At 39.6% G+C, this 20,936-nt stretch overlaps 1 protein-coding gene across 2 annotated transcripts in view; it reads left to right on the top strand.

Annotated features, from left to right (window-relative positions):
* Positions 1-243: 243 nt before the first annotated feature.
* The window catches only part of TRPC6 (transient receptor potential cation channel subfamily C member 6), a 122,100-nt gene continuing 101,407 nt past the window's right edge, over positions 244-20,936 (top strand). For both annotated transcript variants that reach the window (XR_005990109.1, XM_041769918.1), the window contains exon 1: positions 244-599. Coding sequence is in view for 1 of the 2 variants with exons in the window: in XM_041769918.1 (XP_041625852.1) it covers positions 430-599 (170 nt within the window). In the remaining variant the exon portion in view is untranslated. The remainder of the gene's footprint in view (positions 600-20,936) is intronic.

Below are 20,936 nucleotides of genomic sequence, written 5' to 3' on the forward strand. Positions count from 1 at the left end.
AGGAGAGAAGAGAAAAATGGGAAAAGAACAAGAGCAAAGCAAAGAGGGAGGGCGAGCGCGGGCTCCCACCTAGTCCCGGCGGCGCGTGAAGCGCGGAGGCCGCCGAAACCCCTCGAAGGCGGGGACCCCTGCGGGCCCAGGGGGCGGGCGCAGCGCCGGTGGCCACGGGGACTCCTGGCTCCCCGCCCCCCGCGCTCGCTCCGCCCCGAGGCCCCGGCCCCCTCCCCGCGGGGTCCCCTCACCGACGCGCCGGGCTAGGTCCCCCGGGTACCCCCGAGTGGTGACTTCGCCCCGGGCCGGCCTGGGAGCCGCTCGCGGAGCTCGGAGCCGCCGAAGTCCGCAGCCCTCCCCGCCGCTTGGGACCGGGCCGCCCAGACCGACGTGCCTTCCCCGGAGCCCGGCCCCTGCCGGCCAGGCCGGGCCCGAGCCATGAACCAGAGCCAGGCGTTCGCACCCGGCAGGGGCGGCTCTCCCCGGAGGGCGGCCGGGGCCGGCGCGCGGCGCAACCAGAGCCAGGACTATCTGCTCCTGGACTCGGAGCTCGGCGACGACGGCGGCCCTCAGCCCCCGCGGCCGGCCTATGGCTACTATCCCTGCCTGTGAGTGCGGGCCGGGGGCGCGGGGGCGCGGGGGCGCGGGCCGGGGGCGCGGGCGGAGGAGCCTCTGGACACGCAGGTCCCTCCTCGGCCACGCGAGCCTGGACGGAGCCTGAGGGCCCGGGGCGCTGGGGGCCGCGCGTCCGGGGGTGCCCCTGCTGAGCGCACGCGGGGACCTGGGCCAGGACAGCGTGACCTCCGGCACCCACCGACTCCACGGACGATGTCACGGGTCGGTCTCCAGCCCGGCTGGCTCCCAGTCGGCTCAGACCCCTGTCGCTGCGCCGAGCGCACAGTCTGGGCCAGGCACTGGCTCGGATTCGTGGCTGCCAGACTCCGCGTCCGAGGGGCACAGGGTTCCAACTCTGGGGTCCCCGGCGCTGCCCGCGCGCCCCGCGCCTGCTCGCCCTGCCCGCCGCTGCCCCCTGCCCACCCCTGCCCACCCCTGCTCTGCGCTCCCGGTCGCGGCCAGGCGTCCGGGCGGGGGGGGGGCTTGCCCCGCACCTCCTGCGCCCACCGCGGGTCTCCCGGTGAAGTCGGGGCCGCGGGAGCCCTGTGGGCTGTCCCAGCCCGAGCGCCAAGCACTCACCGAGGGCACCCGGTGGGGGGGAGTCGTCCGACGTAGATGCCGGGGGGGGGGGGTAGATAACTAGAAGATTTGACTTAGAAGCTGGCGGGGTTTGTGCGGGGGCGGCGGGGGCGACGGGGGCAGTGAGAGGGTGGGGGTGAGGAGCAGGCTCTGCGAGCGCACGTGCAGCCGGCAGATAGCGTTTCTGCTTCTCTGCACCTGCCTCGACTGGATGGGGTGGCTTCCTGACCTTGTTTCCGCGCGGTTTCCAAGGAAGGCGGTTCTGAGCAGCAGTGGGGTAAGCGGCTCGAGCGGGGGGCGCTCCCCTCCTCACCGTCTCCCCCCTGCCAGGCTCCTGGCACAACCTTGTGATGAAAGGTGCGCCTTCCAGTGGTAGGTCAGGTGTGCCCAGAATCTCAGATGGGCTGTTCCCTTTCTCAGGAAGAGGTGAGCCCCAGGAAACGGTGCATCTAATTTTTTCCCAAGATAAGAGAAAAAAAGTTGGAGCTGGTTCCATTCATCTCTGTGCTGTACAATTTGAAGCATTTACTATTATCTTTTCTTCCTTTTTCAAATATCAAGATATAGAATTCATTCACATTGTACAGATCAGTGCTTAATATATCCACAAAAGTGTGAAAAAAATCATCACTCTCTATGACAGTCTTCCACAACATTTCCATCATCCACAAAAGAAATCTTGTTCTTGACATTAAATTAGAAAATATTTCTATGTCTATAGCACAGTGCCTCTCTAGCCTTAATGGGCGAACGAATCACCTGGGAATCTTGTTAAAATGCAGATTCAGATTGTGTAGGGCCTAGGTGTAGCCCAAGATTCTGCGTATCTAACAGTCTCTGAGATGATGCTGTCCATGGACTATGCTCTGAGGAGCAAGGAGATACATGTGAAGAAAAAAAAAAGTCAATCCTACATATTCTGAATACAGCTATTTTCAAATGTGCTTTGAGGGTATATGTTTAAAACAAAAGTGATTTTTTTATTGGCTTAGACGAGACCTACTAAGACTGAAGGTTATATATTTGGTAATGTCATCTGCAGCTAATAAAGCAACTTTAAAAAGCTATACTGCTTTTTAAAAATTAGACTGTCCTGTAGAGAAAATTTAGATTTTTTTTTTCACCTGATTATTCTATAATCATCTGTTACTCTGTGTGTGGGAAATAATAATTTGATTTTAAAAATTTGTGGTTGTAAGTTAGTAGTGACAGGGACTAAGTGAAGTGATAATTCTAAGTTGTCCTGTAAACTTTGCCCCGTACTTTCTTTGAACGTGATCCACTGCCTTACTGATGTATCTACTTCTTAACATTACCTACTCTCTAGAGAATAATTCTCCTTTCTTGCTTCAGGAAACTCAGACCATTCTAAATGTGTAGACCAGGGCAGCAGAAGATGACGGAGATATTGTAATGTGCTTCAATTCGTGAACACCCCCGCATCATGTCGAATCATACTATAATTAATATGATATATTATAGTATAAGGTATTATTTGTGAAGGTGGCAATCATTAGTATACTGTAGATATGGGTATCACCATTTTCTCAAACCATTGAGATTTTTCCCTTATAAGATCACAAATTATTGAAAGTTGTAATTCCTGTGGGACAAATTCTATGACTTTTGCTTAAAATTCTGTTTCATAGTTTACATGTGTAAAAGACTTTCATGTTATATTGTTTATATCATGAGGCTTTTACTACTGAAAATTGTGGCACATCATCTTATTTGAGAGCAGTTGCATATTTTCAGGTCTCAATAGTGTTTGAGGGGTAACATTCAAAATGGTATGTAGAAAAAAAAGATCCCCTTTCTCTCTTTCCAACTTTTAGTTAGAAACCAGTTAATACACTCCCTTTTGATCAGTTTGTAGTGGTGATTATCAAGAAATGACCCACATCCTTCCTGGATCCCAGGAGGCATTTCAGAGCTATTTCACTTAGAAGTTAAAAGTATGTCTCTAGTCCATTACTTCTGAACATGGGAAAGAATCCTGGACATAAAAAATAATGTGAAGGGTTTCTAACTACTCAACATCTGAAATACAGTTCTACTACACTTCCGCTTGGGAAGGACTAATTGATTAAATGATTATAAATAATGAAACAGTGAAGTGTTTATAAACTAAAGCTCTGACAATGCAGTAGACTGAGATAATCTAAAAAAATTATGATTACAAATACCTAGTAATACTGAGTTAAATATTTAAAATGACTTCAAAACATTAACTAATTTTTCAATCAATCAATCAACGAGAGAGGATTATTACCATGTGCCTGAAGCAAAGCAGTGAAAAGTCAAGTACAGCCTGTGTATGAACTGACACTGTGGCTGCCCCACAGGGGATGGATCAATGTGACCCCAGAGATTGGATTCCAATATCTGTATGGCACAGAGGTGAAGCTAAGGCCTTGGTTCCAGATGAGGCCCAGAGCTGGAACCAAGGGATTCCTATCCCTGCATGAAACCAGGACCCTTCCTTTAATAAATGCCACCAGCCATGAGTGAAAACAAGAAACTTGACTAGTAAGAAAGAAATCTTCTGCTAAGAATTTTATTCATTGTGCCTGTGTCTTGTGAGTTTTTGTTTTTGTTTTTGTTTTTTTATACCACCTGCTGACCTAGAAATATTCCTGTCAAAAATTACCCCTGGAAAATAACAGAAAGGGAGACAGAACATGAGAGACTCCTAATTCTGGGAAATGAACTAGGGGAGGTGGAAGGGGGGTGGGGGTGACTGGGTGATGGGCACTGAGGGGGGCACTTGATGGGATGAGCACTGGGTGTTATTCTATATGTTGGCAAATTGAACAACAATAAAAAATAAATTTATATTAAAAAAAATACCCCTGGGGCTCCTCGCAGAGGAAAACACAAAGCTGTCCTGAAGCAATCGTACCCCCTGCCAAGGATCCTCAAGGAAACAGCAAGCCTTCTGAGGAAATGCTCATTGTAATATGTGACCAAACATACAAGGAAACAATTGGCCAGGACTGAGAGTGAGCAGATGATATGATCCATGAGAAGAGTCAGCATAACACATAACAGCAGTTTTTAAACGTAAACACTTGACATAATATAACAACACAAGAAAGAATGTAAGATGGGCATGTATAAAATATTGACAACATGTAACAAGAAATCAAATCCTAAGAAAATAAGACTAATTTTTTAAAGACAGATGGAAAATATATAAATGAAAAGTATAATTTTGAAATAAAAAATTCAGTGGAAGGGTTAAAATGCAGATTGACCATAGCAAATTTGGTGATAATACCCAGAATGCAGACATAAATAAATGAAACATATCAACATCATTGAGTTATGGAACTAGAAGATAGAAGCCCCAGAAGGGGAAAATACAGACAGGGGAAAGGTAACATTGGGATAGATAATGGGTGATAATTTTCCAGAAATGGTGAATTCTCGTGTTTATGAAGTACAACAATATCAGTGCAATATAGAAAACTAAACTCATTTAAACATACCATTTTGAAATTGCTGAACATTAAAGATAGGAGGAGATATATAAAATGAACTAAGATACAAGTGACTTGAAGGAGTAAGCTCTAAAATAAAAATATATATGATGGAAATGTACTCACATTATCTTGATATCTGTTATATAATGTGTAGCTTGTATGAACTGTGGTTTTCTTTTATATAAAAAAAATTATTCACATAATGTTTTATACAAAGTCAATGTTCCATGGTTGATAGGGTCTCTTTAAATATGAATATGGCCAAAAAGGGATTCATATATAGTAGTGTAGACTTCACAGAGAATCCTTCACAGAGATTCATATATAGTAGTGTAGACTTCACAGAGATCCTTCACAGAGAATCTCCTTCCAGAGAATATGGCCAAAAGGGGATTCATATATAGTAGTGTAGACTTCACAGAGAATCCTAGGATCCATTATGACCTTTGGGAAAAAAAATAGAATATAATCATAAAGCATAGACCTGGGCTTTGGTGAAGAGTTTGCAGTTTGGAAGCTACTAGTAGGAGAAAAGAAATGTAAAAGTCACCTTTGGATTTGCTTCCCCTTCTTCATTTATGAATGGACCTCGTTCCATCTCTTGGATATTTGGTGGGTCTCTTAATTGACCACTTTGGAGGTCTGTTCTACATGACAGAGACAACCTGTTTTGGTTCCAAACCTCCCCTGGCTTGAAGCAACATCCGCTGCTAACAAATTATTATCATGAAGATGTTTTTTAGGGGTCAGCTTTGCAGGTTGTGGAGTCACTGCCAGATACGCTGAAAGGGCCTCATATATTCTGTAACAAGATGTTGATTTGCCTCTAGAAAGACATTGCATATTTTTTTTCTAGACAGTTATGTTCCTTGTGTTATAAGAAGTAACTTCATAAGGCAATTCATCTTCGCCTCCTAGACAGTAAATCATAAAAGGAAAACATTTTCTTAAGTCCATTCTTATTTTTCTCCCTCTTTGTGAAGTATGCTAAATATAATTGGATCCAGTTGGATGAAATTACTATTTGTGATTGCTCTTTGTGTAGGAATCTTCTCGGGCTTTCAGGACAGGGAGAAGTGCTCATCTATATGCCAAATTTCAGTTAAACTTTGGCATCTAAAATTGGTATGCTGTTCAAGATTCTCAAGTCTTTGGAATTGATTGAATCACATTTCTTACAGAATGTCTGTTTGCAGCGAGCATCTAGAAATGAATGTTACAGATTCCCAAACAACATATATGATTGCAGCATCATTGTTCTCTACCTCATCCAGGTAACTCAGCCAGGGCAAAGAGGAGAAGTAATGTTAACTAGAGTTATTTACCATTTAGTGCAAGTTGCTGTTTCTGTAGAGGACTAATCAAAAATATGTACATGTATTTCGGGGACAGATATATTACATATAGTTTTGAATAACTACCTTGTAGCAGGTCCTTTTCTACCTGTCATTCAAACGTAGTTTGCTCTTTGGAGTGACCTCTAGGCTATTTTTAATGTCCATTTTATAAATGACAATGCTGAAATTTAGAGAGGTTAAGCAATGTTCAAGTAGTTACACAGCTAGTAAGTTGTTGGGTTGGGAGGTTGCACCCATTCCCTACTCTCTCAGCGTCCACGCAGCTGGATATGTGGCGGCAGGTGCCCTTGGAGAGCACACTCATCATTTCTCCTCTGTGTTTTCATAGGGACTTGAGACAGCACAGGTTGGCCCTCATTTCCTGAAGCAAGATTGTGGTCCTGTGCTCAGCATATCACCCTCTGGGTGAGGGGACAGGACAGGAGGAAAGTTAGGTAGATCAGTATGCTTCACCTCTACCTTCTCTTTCTGTTGAAATCATCACCTTTGAGGATCGAGCTTTCTATTCCTCTTCTTCTTCCACTGAGTTAATAATCTATTTATTCACTCATCTCTGTTGACCTTATATGATCATGTGCAGCAATAATGAAAACAGTGGCTAGATTTGTTAGGGGCTTTAGGGGCTTCTATGTAGGAGGCTCTTTTAACTGCCTTGTACATATTAACATACTTCATATGTATTCAACAAGCCTGTTTTACTGATTTTACTGATAAGAAAGAAAAAATACCACAGCAGAGAGGTTAAGTGACTTGCTAACGATTATACTGAGTAGTCGACAGAAAGAGGAAGGAAAGAAGGAAGGAAGGAAGGAAGGAAGGAAGGAAGGAAGGAAGGAAGGAAGGAAGGAAGGGAGACTCCATTTTATCACTTATCCAGATAAACAGGGATGCCAGGTTTTTGAACTGCCAATCTTTATCACCAAAGGAAAATTATGAATGTGCCCAAACTGACTAATCTGTAGCTGATTTACTAATTTTATCAAATGGCCCACAAGCTGAGGATGACTCTGCAGAGGTAATGAAAGAGAAAGGTTTCTTTTATTCTTCATTTTGTCCTGTGAAAATTAAGTTGCTTTAGTGCTGTGATGCAGGCTGCATCAGAAAGCTGACCTGATTCACTGGCTGGTGTGAAAGTGCAGATTTCACTGCATGATCTGCATCATGGTTAAAAGCATTTTACGTGTCTTCATCTGAAAGTGCATATTGTTAGAGGCAATTACAGTGTGGATAGTCATATTAAAACTCATTGTCTACTCAAGACATGTTTCATCTTTAAATTCCCATAGCTCTGGTTTGTAGTACAAAATTCTCACACAAAATTGGGACGAGATCTCTTCATGGACATTACTGAAAATCATCATGGGATTTATAATAAGAATTGGAAATGACCTGTTTCTAAAGCTCTTTTTAAAATTCTATTAGGCAGTTAAACTGTAACAGATAAAACTAGTTGTTATTGTTACTATGTTAAATTCTTTGAACAAGAATTTTGCAGTGAATGAGTTGGAGGGTGGCTCGCAGTGGAAAGAAGCTGATCCCTGGGCAGGATAAAATCCCTGCTACTACCTGGGAGACTGTTTTCTGCAGAACATCTTTTTGTGGCTGGGCATTCAGGGCCAGACACGGTATTCCATTTTGTAGGATGCATTAATTTCTTTTAACAAATATTTGCTTGGGATCCCTGGGTGGCGCAGCGGTTTGGCGCCTGCCTTTGGCCCAGGGCGCGATCCTGGAGACCCGGGATCGAATCCCACGTCAGGCTCCCGGTGCATGGAGCCTGCTTTTCCCTCTGCCTGTGTCTCTGCCTCTCTCTCTGTCTCTCTGTGACTATCATAAATAAATAAAAATTAAAAAAAATAGAGGAAAAAAAACCCAAATATTTGCTTAAGTTCTTTGATGTCTCAGGCGTCATATTTGGGACCCATGAACACCATGTTTCATTGAATCTAAAGTTCTATCAATTGTGTAACCTGCCCTGATATTTTATATGTATACATATAAGCAAAAAAAAAAATGCTATCAATTAAACTATACTTTAGATTTTTGTTTTATATCTATTGAAAAGCTTTTTTTTTCTTTTTTTTTAATTAATTTTTATTGGTGTTCAATTTACCAACATACAGAAAAACATCCAGTGCTCATCCTGTCAAGTGTCCACCTCAGTGCCCATCACCCATTCCCCTCCAACACCCGCCCTCCTCCCCTTCCACCACCCCTAGTTCGTTTCCCCGAGTTAGGAGTCTCTATGTTCTGTCTCCCTTCCTGATATTTCCCAACATTTCTTTTCCCTTCCTTTATATTCCCTTTCACTATTATTTATATTCCCCAAATGAATGAGAACATACAATGTTTGTCCTTCTCCAATTGACTTATTTCACTCAGCATAATACCCTCCAGTTCCATCCACGTTGAAGCAAATGGTGGGTATTTGTCGTTTCTAATTGCTGAGTAATATTCCATTGTATACATAAACCACATCTTCTTTATCCATTCATTTTTCGATGGACACCGAGGCTCCTTCCACAGTTTGGCTATTGTGGCTATTGCTGATAGAAACATCGGGGTGCAGGTGTCTCGACGTTTCATTGCATCTGAATCTTTGGGGTAAATCCCCAACAGTGCAATTGCTGGGTCGTAGGGCAGGTCTATTTTTAACTCTTTGAGGAACCTCCACACAGTCTTCCAGAGTGGCTGTACCAGTTCACATTCCCACCAACAGTGTAAGAGGGTTCCCTTGAAAAGCTTTTTATACTTAATTACATACAGAGTTGGGTCGCATATAACTCTTAAGCACAAATGAAAAAAAGGAAGTCTAAACAAAATGAATTTGGTTAATGTATTTCCTAAGTTCCTTCATGTCAGAAATGGATTTTCTGAGTCACTTTTCCACTCAGAATCTTCAATGCCCGTGTTATCCTACACAGACCTGTCCTCTGTTCCCAAAAGAATGATGGTGATACAGCATTTCCTTAAAGAATTAAAAGAATCTATGATAGACCAAAAGCTGTTGGTGCTGGGCAATTAAAATGACTTTGCAGTTACATGGAGTTCCTGGTGTTTGGTTCTGGAATTGGGGTAAAGGAGAGAATGGGATAGGAAAGATTATAAGCAAAGGACACCCTTTCTGGTCAGTCCAGAATTTACAAGATTTGAACTTTATTCTCCAGCTGACTTTGAAACACAGATAAGACTATGAGAGTCTTTTGCTTTATTTATAGTAGCTTATTTGATTCTCATAGCAAACTTGTGTTATATGATTTCCATCTGTAAATGAGGAAGCAGAGGTTTCAGAAATGTAACTTCCCATTTTACAGCTGTCCAGCATCTGAACCAGAACTTGAGCTCGTATCTGACAGTTTATGTGAGCTCATGTTTGTTTGCTTCTTGTTTGTACTTCTTCCCCGCCAGGAGAATGGCACCTCCCTGAGAACAGGGAGCTGGTCTGCAAACAGTGACCAGGCACTCATGAAATATTTGTTGGATGAATGCATTGATGTTTCTTTTATCGAAAGTGATTTCAGTGGATTGGCCTTATCACTTCAGTTCCTTTCTCTCTGGACCTCAAATGGTGTTGCTAGCTTTTGCTGCTAAGGTACCATGTTTTCATCTTAGTTTTTTCAGAAACACTGCAATATTGGAGTTTCATGTTCTTGCACCTCAGGTTTTTGGATGAATTCTAAGAGCATGTGATATATGCTTGGGTCCTAAGATGGTGCTTGTTAAATATTTTTAATAATCCTACAAACAAGAATATATTAATATTAACTATTTCATTTTTTATACTGTGTTGACAAAATACCCAGGGGGGTCTATCTTTTTTGTTTTTACTAAAATGGTGAAAGGTTCTTGAATTTTTATGTAAGTTATATGGAAACAATTGCGTAAAAACTGAGTTTTCTGAGACCAAAGCTCTTTTTTTTTTTTTTTCCAAAGCTCTTTTTATCTAGGAAATTCTTTAAAAAAAATTTTTTTTTAGATTTTATTTATTTATTAATGTGAGACACACATGGAGAGGGAGAGAGAGAGAGACAGAGACAGAGACAGAGACACAGGCAGAGGGAGAAGCAGGCTCCATGCAGGGAGCCTGATGTGGGACTCTATCCCGGGTCTCCAGGACCATGCCCCAGGCTGCAGGTGGCACTAAACCACTGCGCCACCAGGGCTGTCCTATCTAGGAAATTCTTAAGTACTTGATGAAATAATCCAATTTAAATTCAAGAAAGTGAGAAAGAAATGGTTAAGTGAAAATGGTCTGAACGTTGCATCATATTGATAACTTTGATTTGGACCAAGTTGTGCCTGGGCAAACTCTACAGTAATCAAAGTCATCTAGTTGATTTTCATTACAATCTGTCCTCTAAAAATTGGATCAATTATTTCAAAGTGTTGCATATTATGTGATATAAACACAGAGAATATATTATCAGCCTCTTGTCTAAACATATGTCCCAGAAGATGAGGATACAGTTTGCAAATCTGGCTACGTATCAGAATCCCTTGAGTTGTTTTTTAAATATAGATTCCCTAAGAATTATGATGGTCCAAAAAGATCATAATTACTAGGATTGCCTGGGAATAACATTTGAAAAATTCCTCCAAATTTTGGAATTTTGTTTCAGGTACTTTAGGTTGACTATGAAAACCAGAGTTAGGAACTAAACCTAATTTAAATCAAGAAAACCATTACTATATATTTATCCAAGAAAAAGCTATGGGATTTAAACATTCATTTTTCTGCCTAGGATCCAATGATCAGATATTATCAGATAAGATGGGAAATATTATACTTTAATTCAGCAGATTCTCATCAAATACTACTATATACTAGGTGCTATTGATATCTTTTAGGAGAATAAATGACGTGTCTATATGTTTTGCTTGATACAATGTCAGGAAAGTAATGTAGTGTTTTATGAGAAAGCATATGAGAAAAGTGAACTTTCTAGTTTGTTTCTTAAGTAAAAGTATGATGCAGTAATTTTATATTTAAACTAGAAGACAAAGAATTTTATTTCTATCTTAATATTGACCTTCTTCCTGATTTGGATTATCTGTAATTTCATAAACTATGGACTAAGTTTGTTCTTATTCAAATCACCCAAGATTTGAAGGAATAAAATTACCCAAAGGAGAAAAAATTTCTTATTAAATAAGTTTATTGTCAAAGCCAAATTAGCTGGCTTTCTTTTTCTGAATATTATGAAGTTTTGAAAAACTTTTTTGTAATTCTGCCTCCAATGGTATAGTAGAATAGATTACATTAGCAGCCATCCTATTACAAAACAACTAAATTCTGCATAAAACAATTTATATTTCTGTACTTGCAGGAAGTGGGGAGAATAAGCATCCCGGCCTCTGTTTTTCCACATCACAAGACAGAGGCTAGCAGAGCAGTGCTGCACAGTGAGTTCTCTTGAAAGGCAGAATTCCTGATCTCAGGATACCCCTTGGCCCTGAGACTCCTCAATTAATACTTGTCCTCTAAATTCTCCACAAATTGGTGATCCTTGATTATGAGTGTGTATTTATTTAATTCATCTTACACAAGGAAACAGCCATCATGAGTGGGAGTCAACAGAAACCATATACGAGATATAAATCCCCCAAGGAATTTGAAGAAGGATTTAGGATAAGAAAATAAAATTACTTGAATTATGCAAGGAGATCAAGATGGAATCACAAAAGTCAACAAGCAAAAGAAATTGTCCAAGATGAACAAGCATATTGAAAAACAACAAAACAACTTCCATAAATTAAAAATATATATATTGTTGAGATAAAATGATCAATAGATCAGAGTTAGTGTGGAAGACTGCATCCAGCCTGAGAGAGAATTGCTTGTAGGGGAAAAAAAGTGACCTAGAAGACAGGAAGTAAGAAGTCTCTTAGAATGCAGAAAATCATGTAAACTGTGAGTGGAACTGTGAGCAAGGTTAACGGATGGAAAGGCTGGAATTGCAGACACTCCATGTATTCCAAGTCCCGTACGCAAAGAATACAGAGAATAGATGAGGAAATAACTGATAAATATTGGCGAAGTCTTTAGAATTGATGAAAGAGATGGAACCACAACAAAGCCACAACACATATGTGACAATAAATAAGGAGAGGTCCCCAGACAGTTACAAGGCACTGAAACTAGATTATAACAGATTCACTAAAAATGATCTTGTAAACATCCAGAGAGCACCAGACCACATGCTGCTAGTCCTAGAAAAAATATCAAAACTCAACGTTTGATGTATGGTCACTACCAAATGTGTATAGTTTTCATGCTATCATAAAGTCAAAAAACTGTAAGTGGAACCATCATAAGTCAGGACAGTCTGTACTAGACTAGAAATGTTTCTTAGGAGGGTGGTCTGAGATGGCAAAGAAATGGGAGAAATGAAACATACCTATGCAGTTATGTAGTTATCTACACATTATAGGAGAATAATAGTAATTATAATTCATAGGTTTAAAAAAAGGACAGAACTAAAATCATGTGAGCGGAGAAGGAGTTATCAGACTTAAAAAGATTCTGAAGTGGGATCCTGGGGTGGCGCACTGGTTTGGCGCCTGCCTTTGGCCCAGGGCGGGATCCTGGAGACCCGGGATCGAGTCCCGCGTCGGGCTCCCCATGCATGGAGCCTGCTTCTCCCTCTGCCTATGTCTCTGCCTCTCTCTCTCTCTCTCACTCTCTCTCTCTCTCTCTGTGACTATCATAAAAAAAAAGATTCTGAAGTGATGCTGCTTGGGAAGTGGGGATGCTTTAACTGTGCACTGTAAAACTTCAAAGGTAGCTTCTGTAGGAATATGGAAGAGTGGAAATAGAGTGTATAACTCTACCAATCAGTGAAGGGAAAATAAAGACAGAGGAAAACAGTCAACTGGGGAAAAAGCAAGCAAGAAAAAAGAAGCCAAGAAAAAGAAACAGGATAAATTCAAAGCAAAAAATAAGATGGTAAAAAAAAGTCCATATATATCAGTTAAGATAAAATTTAATTGACAAAATTCACCAAGGTGAAAAAAACAGATTTACAAAATAGATTTTTCTTATCTTTCATTTAAATATGAGACATCTAAAACATAAGGACATGGAAAAACTGGACATCAAGAGAGCAAAAAAGATACATCTGGCAAACACAAAGAGAAATATAGGTAGGTACACTAAACCAAAAGAAAAGAATGCTTCAAAGGAAATCCATTAGTAGGGAAATAGAGGCCCACTACAAAATTATAAAAAAGTATAATTCATCTTGCAAGTATTAAAGTTAAAAATCTGCATACCTACAATAAAGTAGCCTTAGAAATAAAGGCAAATATTGAAAGAACTGTAAGAGCCATATTGAAAACCTATCATCATGGTGGGAAATCTCAATTTTTGATAGGTTGAATAAAAAATTATAAATAAGAAAACTTGAAAGATAAATTATACAGCATGATTTATTAGACATATATATAGAACCCGACTATTTAAAGAATGTCCACTTTTTTCAAGCACATGTGAAACATTAAGATTTGTTGAGTTTTGCTTTATTGTCTAGCACATATAAATTTTAGTAAAAGAATATGTATCTCATAGAAATACTATATGATCACAATGCAATTGAATTAGATAAGTCTCCTGAGGCAGGAGAAACAAAAGCAAAGTGAACTATTGCGACTACATCAAAATAAAAAGCCTCTGCACAGCAAAGAAAACAATCAACAAAACTAAAAGGCAGCCTACAGAATGGGAGAAGGTATTTGCAAATGATATACCCAATAAAGGATTAGTATCCGAAATGTAGAAATAACTTATATAATTCAAAACCAAAAGAACAAATAATCCAATTAAAAAATGGGCAGGAGACATGAACAGACATTTCTCAAAGAAGACAAGCAGATGACCAACAGGCACATGAAAAGATGTTCCACATCACTCATTGTCAGCAAAATGCAAATCAAAACCACACTGAGAGGGATCCCTGGGTGGCGCAGCGGTTTGGCGCCTGCCTTTGGCTCAGGGCGCGATCCTGGAGACCCGGGATCGAGTCCCACGTCAGGCTCCCGGTGCATGGAGCCTGCTTCTCCCTCCGCCTGTGTCTCTGCCTCTCTCTCTCTCTCTCTCTGTGACTATCATAAATAAATAAAAAAAAAATTAAAAAATAAAAAAACAAAAAAAACAAAAAACAAAACAAAACAAAAAAAAAACCACACTGAGATACCAACTCAGCTGTCAGAATGGCTAAAATGAATAACACAGGAAACAAGTGTTAGTGAGGATGTAGGGAAAAAAGAACCCTCATAAGCAAAAATAGTTTTCATAAATCTTAATGTATGCATTTATACATTTCATAGATAAAGAAGAAATAATCGTATTAGAAATCTTAAGATAGTTAAAAATAAATTACAATGAAAATATTACATATGCCCAAAGTTTGAAAATTTAAGACACTGTGGCCAATTTTCAGAATAATAGAAGATATCAAAATTGGCTCATGAAGATAGAGAAGTCCTAAATAGTTTTATAACAAATAAAGGAATCGGATCAGTACATAAAAAATGTTCTCATAAAGAAAAGACAGACTCAGAGTTTTTAAAATAAGTTGTTCTTTTTAAAGATTTATTTATTTATTTATTCATGAGAAATACACAGAGAGAGAGAGAGATAGACAGAGACATAGGCAGAGGGAGAAGCTGGCTCCATGCAAGGAACCCGACGTGGGACTCGATCCCGGGTCTCCAGGATCACACCCGGGCTGCAGGCAGCACTAAACCACTGAGCCACCAGGGCTGCCCTTAAAATAAGTTTTAACAAATTTCTCTTCTTCCTTTTAAGTTTTTATTTTAATGCCTGTTAGTTAACATACATACTTCTGGTGTAAAATATAGTGATTCAGCACTTCCAGACATCACCTGGTGCTCATCACAAGTGTGCTCCTTCATCCCCATCCCCTATTTCCTCCATCCCCCACCCTCCTCCTCTTTGGTGACCATAAGTGTGTTCTCTAGTGCTAAGAATGTGTTTCTTGGTTTGCCTCTCTGTTTCTTTCTTTTCCCCATTTGCTGGTTTTATTTCTTAAATTCCACATATGAGTGAAATCATATGGTATTTGTCTTTCTTGGACTGACTTATCTCACTTAGCATTGAATTCTCTAGATCCACCCATGTTGTTGCAAATGGCAAGATTTCACTCTTTTTAATGGCTGAATAACATTCCATTGTATGTGTAAACCACATTTTCTTCATTTATTCATCAGCTGATGGACACTTGGGCTGCTTTCATATCTTGGTTATTGTAAATAATGCTGCTATAAACATCTGGGTGCATATATCCTTTTGAATTAGTGTTATTGTATCCTCTGGGTAAATATCCAGTAGTGCATTTGCATGATTATAGGGTAGCTCTATTTTTAACTTTTTGAGGAACCTCCACACTGTTCTCCAGAGTGGCTGCACCAGCCTTCATTCCCACTAACAGTACAAGAGGGTTCCCCTTTCTCCACATCTTCACCAACATCTGTTGTTTCCGGTGTTGTTAATTTTAACCATTCTGACAGGTGTGAGGTAGGATCTCATTGTAGTTTTGATTTGTATTTCCCTGATGATGGGTGATGTGGAACATCTTTTCATGTGCCTGTTGGCCATCTGAATGTCTTTGGAGAAATATCTGTCCATGTCTTTTGCCCATTTTCTTTTTTTAAATTAATTTATTTTTTATCGGAGTTCAATTTGCCAACATATAACAAAACACCCAGTGCTCATGCCATCAAGTGCCCCCCTCAATGCCTGTCACCCAGTCACCCCCACCCCTTGCCCACCTCCCTTTCCACCATTTTCTAATTGGATTATTTGGTTTTTGGGTGTTGAGTTTTATAAGTCTTCATATATTTTGGATGCTAACTTTTTATTAGATAAGTCTTTTGTAAGTATGTTTTCCCATTCCATAGACTGCCTTTCAGTTTTCTTGACTGAAAACTGTGCAGAAGCTTTTTATTTTGATATAGTAACAATAGTTTGTTTTTACTTTTGTTTTCCTTGGCTCGGGAGATGGATCTAGGGGAAAAGTTGCTATGGCTGATGTCAGAGAATTTACTGCCTGTATTCTCTTCTAGGATTTTTATTGTTTCATGTCTCGCATTTAGATATTTCATCCATTTTGAGTTTATGTTTGTGTCTGGTGTAAGGCAAGGTCCAGTTTCCTTCTTCTGAACGTGGCTGTCCAGTATTCCCAACACCATTTAGTGAAGAGACTGTCTTTTTCCCATTGGATATTCTTTCCCACATCATCAAAGATTAGTTAACCATATAGTTGAGGTTTCATTTTTGGGTTTTCTATTCCATTCTGTTGATCTATGTGTCAATTTTTTTTGCCAGTACCATACTGTTTTGATAACTAAAGCTTTGTATTTATAATTTATAAATATATAACTTAAATATAAATATATATTTATAATTTAAAGTCTGGAGTTGTGATGCCTCCAGCTTTCCTTTTCTTTTTCATGATTGCTTTGGATATTTATGGCATTTTGGGGTTCCATACAAATTGTAGAATTATTTGTTCTAGTTTTGTGAAAACTACTTTGGTATTTTAATAGATATTGCCTTAAATGTGTAGATTGCTTTGGGTAGTATAGACATTTTAGCAATATTTCTCCTTCCAATCCATGGGCATGGAATGTCTTTCCATTTCTTTGTGTCATCTTCAAATTCTTCTAACAGTGTTTTATAGTTTTCAGGGTACAGGTCTTTCACCTCTTTGGTTAGGTTTATTCCTAGGTATCTTAGTGTTTTTGGTGCAACTGTAAATAGAATTGCTTTCTTAATTTCTTCTTCTTCTGTATGTTGGCATATAGAAATGTAATAGTTTTCTATATGCTGATTTTGTATTCTGCAACTTTACTGAATTCATTTATCAGTTCTAGTAGGTTTCTGGTGGAGTCCTTAGGGTATGTATAGTATGTCTTCTGTAAATAGTGAAAATTTGACTTCCTCCTTACTTATCTGGGTGCCTTTTATTTCTTTTTTTGTCTTATTGCTGTGCTAGGACTTTCAGTACTGTGTTGAATAAGGATGGTGAGAGTGGATATGTCTGTTTCCTTCCTGACCTTAGAGGAGAAGGTCTGTTTTAGTCAAAGCTCTTATCATCAGTAAGGATGGTATCAGCAGTGGGTTTTTCATAGATGGCCCTTTATTATGTTGAGATATGTTCCTTCTAAACCTACTTTATTGAGGTACTTTATTGAGGGTTTTTTTTTTATCATGAATGAATGTTGTACTTCATGAAATGCTTTTTCCACATCTACTGAAATGATTTTATGGTTCTTATCCTTTGTTTTATTGATATGGCTTATCACATTCATTGATTTGTAAATATTGAACCTTGCTTGAATCCCAGGATTAAATCTCACTTGTTCATCGTGAATGATTTTTTAAATGTTCTATTGAGTTCAGTTTCTTAGTATTTTGTCGAGGATTTTTGCATCTGTGTTCATCAGTAATATCAGCCTGGAGTTGTCTTTTTTAGTAGAGTCTTTGTTTGCTTTGGTATCAGGGTAATGCTAGCTTCATAGAATGCATTTGTAAGTTTTCTTTCCTTTTCTATGCTTTGGAATACTTTGAGAAGAATAGATATTAACTCTTTTTTAAATGTTTGATAGAATTTGTCTGTGAAAACATCTGGCCCTTGACTTGTTTGTTGGGAGAGTTTTGATTACTGATTCAATTTCTTTGCTGATCATCAATCTTCAAATTTTCTCTTTCTTCCTGTTTCAGTTTTGGTAGTTTATACATTTGTAGGAATTTATCCATTTCTTCCAGGTTGTCCACTGCATTGGCATGTAGTTTTTCATAATATTCAATTTTAATTATTTGTATTTCTGAGGTGTTGGATGTTATCTCTTTTGTGATTCTATTTATTTGAATCCTTTACCTTTAGTATTAATAAAACTGGCTAAAGAGTTATCAATTTTGTTGATTTTTTAAAGAACTCTGGTTTCATTGAGCTGTTCTGTTGTTTTGGATTGTTTGTTTTACTTTCTGTATCATTTAGTTCCTATATTATCTGCTCTGATCTTTATTTCCCTCTTTTTTTAAAAATTCTGAATGACAGCCTTGCTGGTTGGAGTATTCTTGGCTGCAGATTTGTCCCTTTCAGCATGTTGGATATATCAGGCCTCTTTCTTCTGGATTGGAAAGTTTCTGCTGAAAAATCTACTGATGGTATTATGAGTTTTCCCTTATAAGTTACTGCCTTCCTTTATCTTTCTTTTTTTTTTAAATTAATTTTTATTGGTGTTCAATTTACCAACATACAGAATAACACCCACTGCTCATTCAGTCAAGTGTCCGCCTCAGTGCCCGTCACCCATTCCCCTCCAACACCCGCCCTCCTCCCCTTCCACCACTCCTAGTTCGTTTCCCAGAGTTAGGAGTCTTTATGTTCTCTCTCCCTTCCTGATATTTCCTAACATTTCTTTTCCCTTCCTTTATATTCCCTTTCACTATTATTTATATTACCCAAATGAATGAGAACATACAATGTTTGTCCTTCTCCGATTGACTTACTTCACTCAGCATAATACCCTCCAGTTCCATCCACGTTGAAGCAAATGGTGGGTATTTGTCATTTCTAATGGCTGAGTAATATTCCATTGTATACATAAACCACATCTTCTTTATCCATTCATCTTTCGATGGACACCGAGGCTCCTTCCACAGTTTGGCTATTGTGGCCATTGCTGCTAGAAACATCGGGGTGCAGGTGTCCCGACGTTTCATTGCATCTGAATCTTTGGGGTAAATCCCCAACAGTGCAATTGCTGGGTCGTAGGGCAGGTCTATTTTTAACTCTTTGAGGAACCTCCACACAGTTTTCCAGAGTGGCTGCACCAGTTCACATTCCCACCAACAGTGTAAGAGGGTTCCCTTCTCTCCGCATCCTCTCCAACATTTGTGGTTTCCTGCCTTGTTAATTTTCCCCATTCTCACTGGTGTGAGGTGGTATCTCATTGTGGTTTTGATTTGTATTTCCCTGATGGCAAGTGATGCAGAGCATTTTCTCATGTGCCTGTTGGCCATGTCCATGTCTTCCTCTGTGAGATTTCTCTTCATGTCTTTTGCCCATTTCATGATTGGATTGTTTGTTTCTTTGGTGTTGAGTTTAATAAATTCTTTATAGATTTTGGAAACTAGCCCTTTATCTGATATGTCATTTGCAACTATCTTCTCCCATTCTGTAGGTTGTCTTTTAGTTTTGTTGACTGTATCCTTTGCTGTGCAAAAGCTTCTTATCTTGATGAAGTCCCAATAGTTCCTTTATGCTTTTGTTTCTTTTGCCTTTGTTGATGTATCTTGCAAGAAGTTACTGTCGCTGAGTTCAAAAAGGGTGTTGCCTGTGTTCTCTTCTATGATTTTGATGGACTCTTGTCTCACATTTAGATCTCTCATCCATTTTGAGTTTATCTTTGTGTATGGTGAAAGAGAGTGGTCCAGTTTCATTCTTCTGCATGTGGATGTCCAATTTTCCAAACACCATTTATTGAAGAGACTGTCTTTCTTCCAATGGATAGTCTTTCCTCCTTTATCGAATATTAGATGACCATACATTTCAGGGTCCACTTCTGGGTTCTCTATTCTGTTCCATTGATCTATGTGTCTGTTTTTGTGCCAGTACCACACTGTCTTGATGACCACAGCTTTGTAGTACAACCTGAAATCTGGCATTGTGATGCCCCCAGCTATGGTTTTCTTTTTTAAAATTCCCCTGGCTATTCGGGGTCCTTTCTGATTCCACACAAATCTTAAAATAATTTGTTCTAACTCTCTGAAGAAAGTACATGGTATTTTGATAGGGATTGCATTAAACGTGTAAATTGCCCTGGGTAACATTGATATTTTCACAATAATAATTCTGCCAATCCATGAGCATGGAATATTTTTCCATCTCTTTGTGTCTTCCTCAATTTCTTTCAGAAGTGTTCTATAGTTTTTAGGGTATAGATCTTTTACCTCTTTGGTTAGGTTTATTCCTAGGTATCTTATGCTTTTGGGTGCAATTGTAAATGGGATTGACTCCTTAATCTCTCTTTCTTCAGTCTCATTGTTAGTGTATAGAAATGCCATTGATTTCTGGGCATTGATTTTGTATCCTGCCACGCTACCAAATTGCTGTATGAGTTCTAGCAATCTTGGGGTGGAAGCTTTTGGGTTTTCCACGTAGAGTATCATGTCATTGGCGAAGAGGGAGAGTTTGACTTCTTCTTTGCCAATTTGAATGCCTTTAATGTCTTTTTGTTGTCTGATTGCTGAGGTGAGGACTTCCAGAACTATGTTGAACAGCAGTGGTGAGAGTGGACATCCCTGTCTTGTTCCTGATCTTAGGGGAAAGGCTCCTAGTGCTTCCCCATTGAGAATGATATTTGCTGTGGGCTTTTCGTAAATGGCTTTTAAGATGTCGAGGAAAGTTCCCTCTATCCCAACACTCTGAAGGGTTTTGATCAGGAATGGATGCTGTATTTTGTCAAATGCTTTCTCTGCATCTAATGAGAGGATCATATGGTTCTTGGTTTTTCTCTTGCTGATATGATGAATCACATTGATGGTTTTACGAGTGTTGAACCAGCCTTGTGTCCCGGGGATAAATCCTACTTGGTCATGGTGAATAATTTTCTTAATGTGTTGTTGGATCCTATTGGCTAGTATCTTGTTGAGAATTTTTGCATCCATGTTCATCAGGGATATTGGTCTGTAATTCTCCTTTTAGGTGGGATCTTTGTCTGGTTTCGGAATTAAGGTGATGCTGGCCTCATAGAATGAATTTGGAAGTACTCCATCTCTTTCTATCTTTCCAAACAGCTTTAGTAGAATAGGTATGATTTCTTCCTTAAACGTTTGATACAATTCCCCTGGGAAGCCATCTGGCCCTGGACTCTTGTATCT

This window comes from Vulpes lagopus, chromosome 10 (genome assembly GCF_018345385.1).
Source record: "Vulpes lagopus strain Blue_001 chromosome 10, ASM1834538v1, whole genome shotgun sequence".
In the NCBI taxonomy this organism is placed as follows: Eukaryota; Metazoa; Chordata; class Mammalia; order Carnivora; family Canidae; genus Vulpes; species Vulpes lagopus.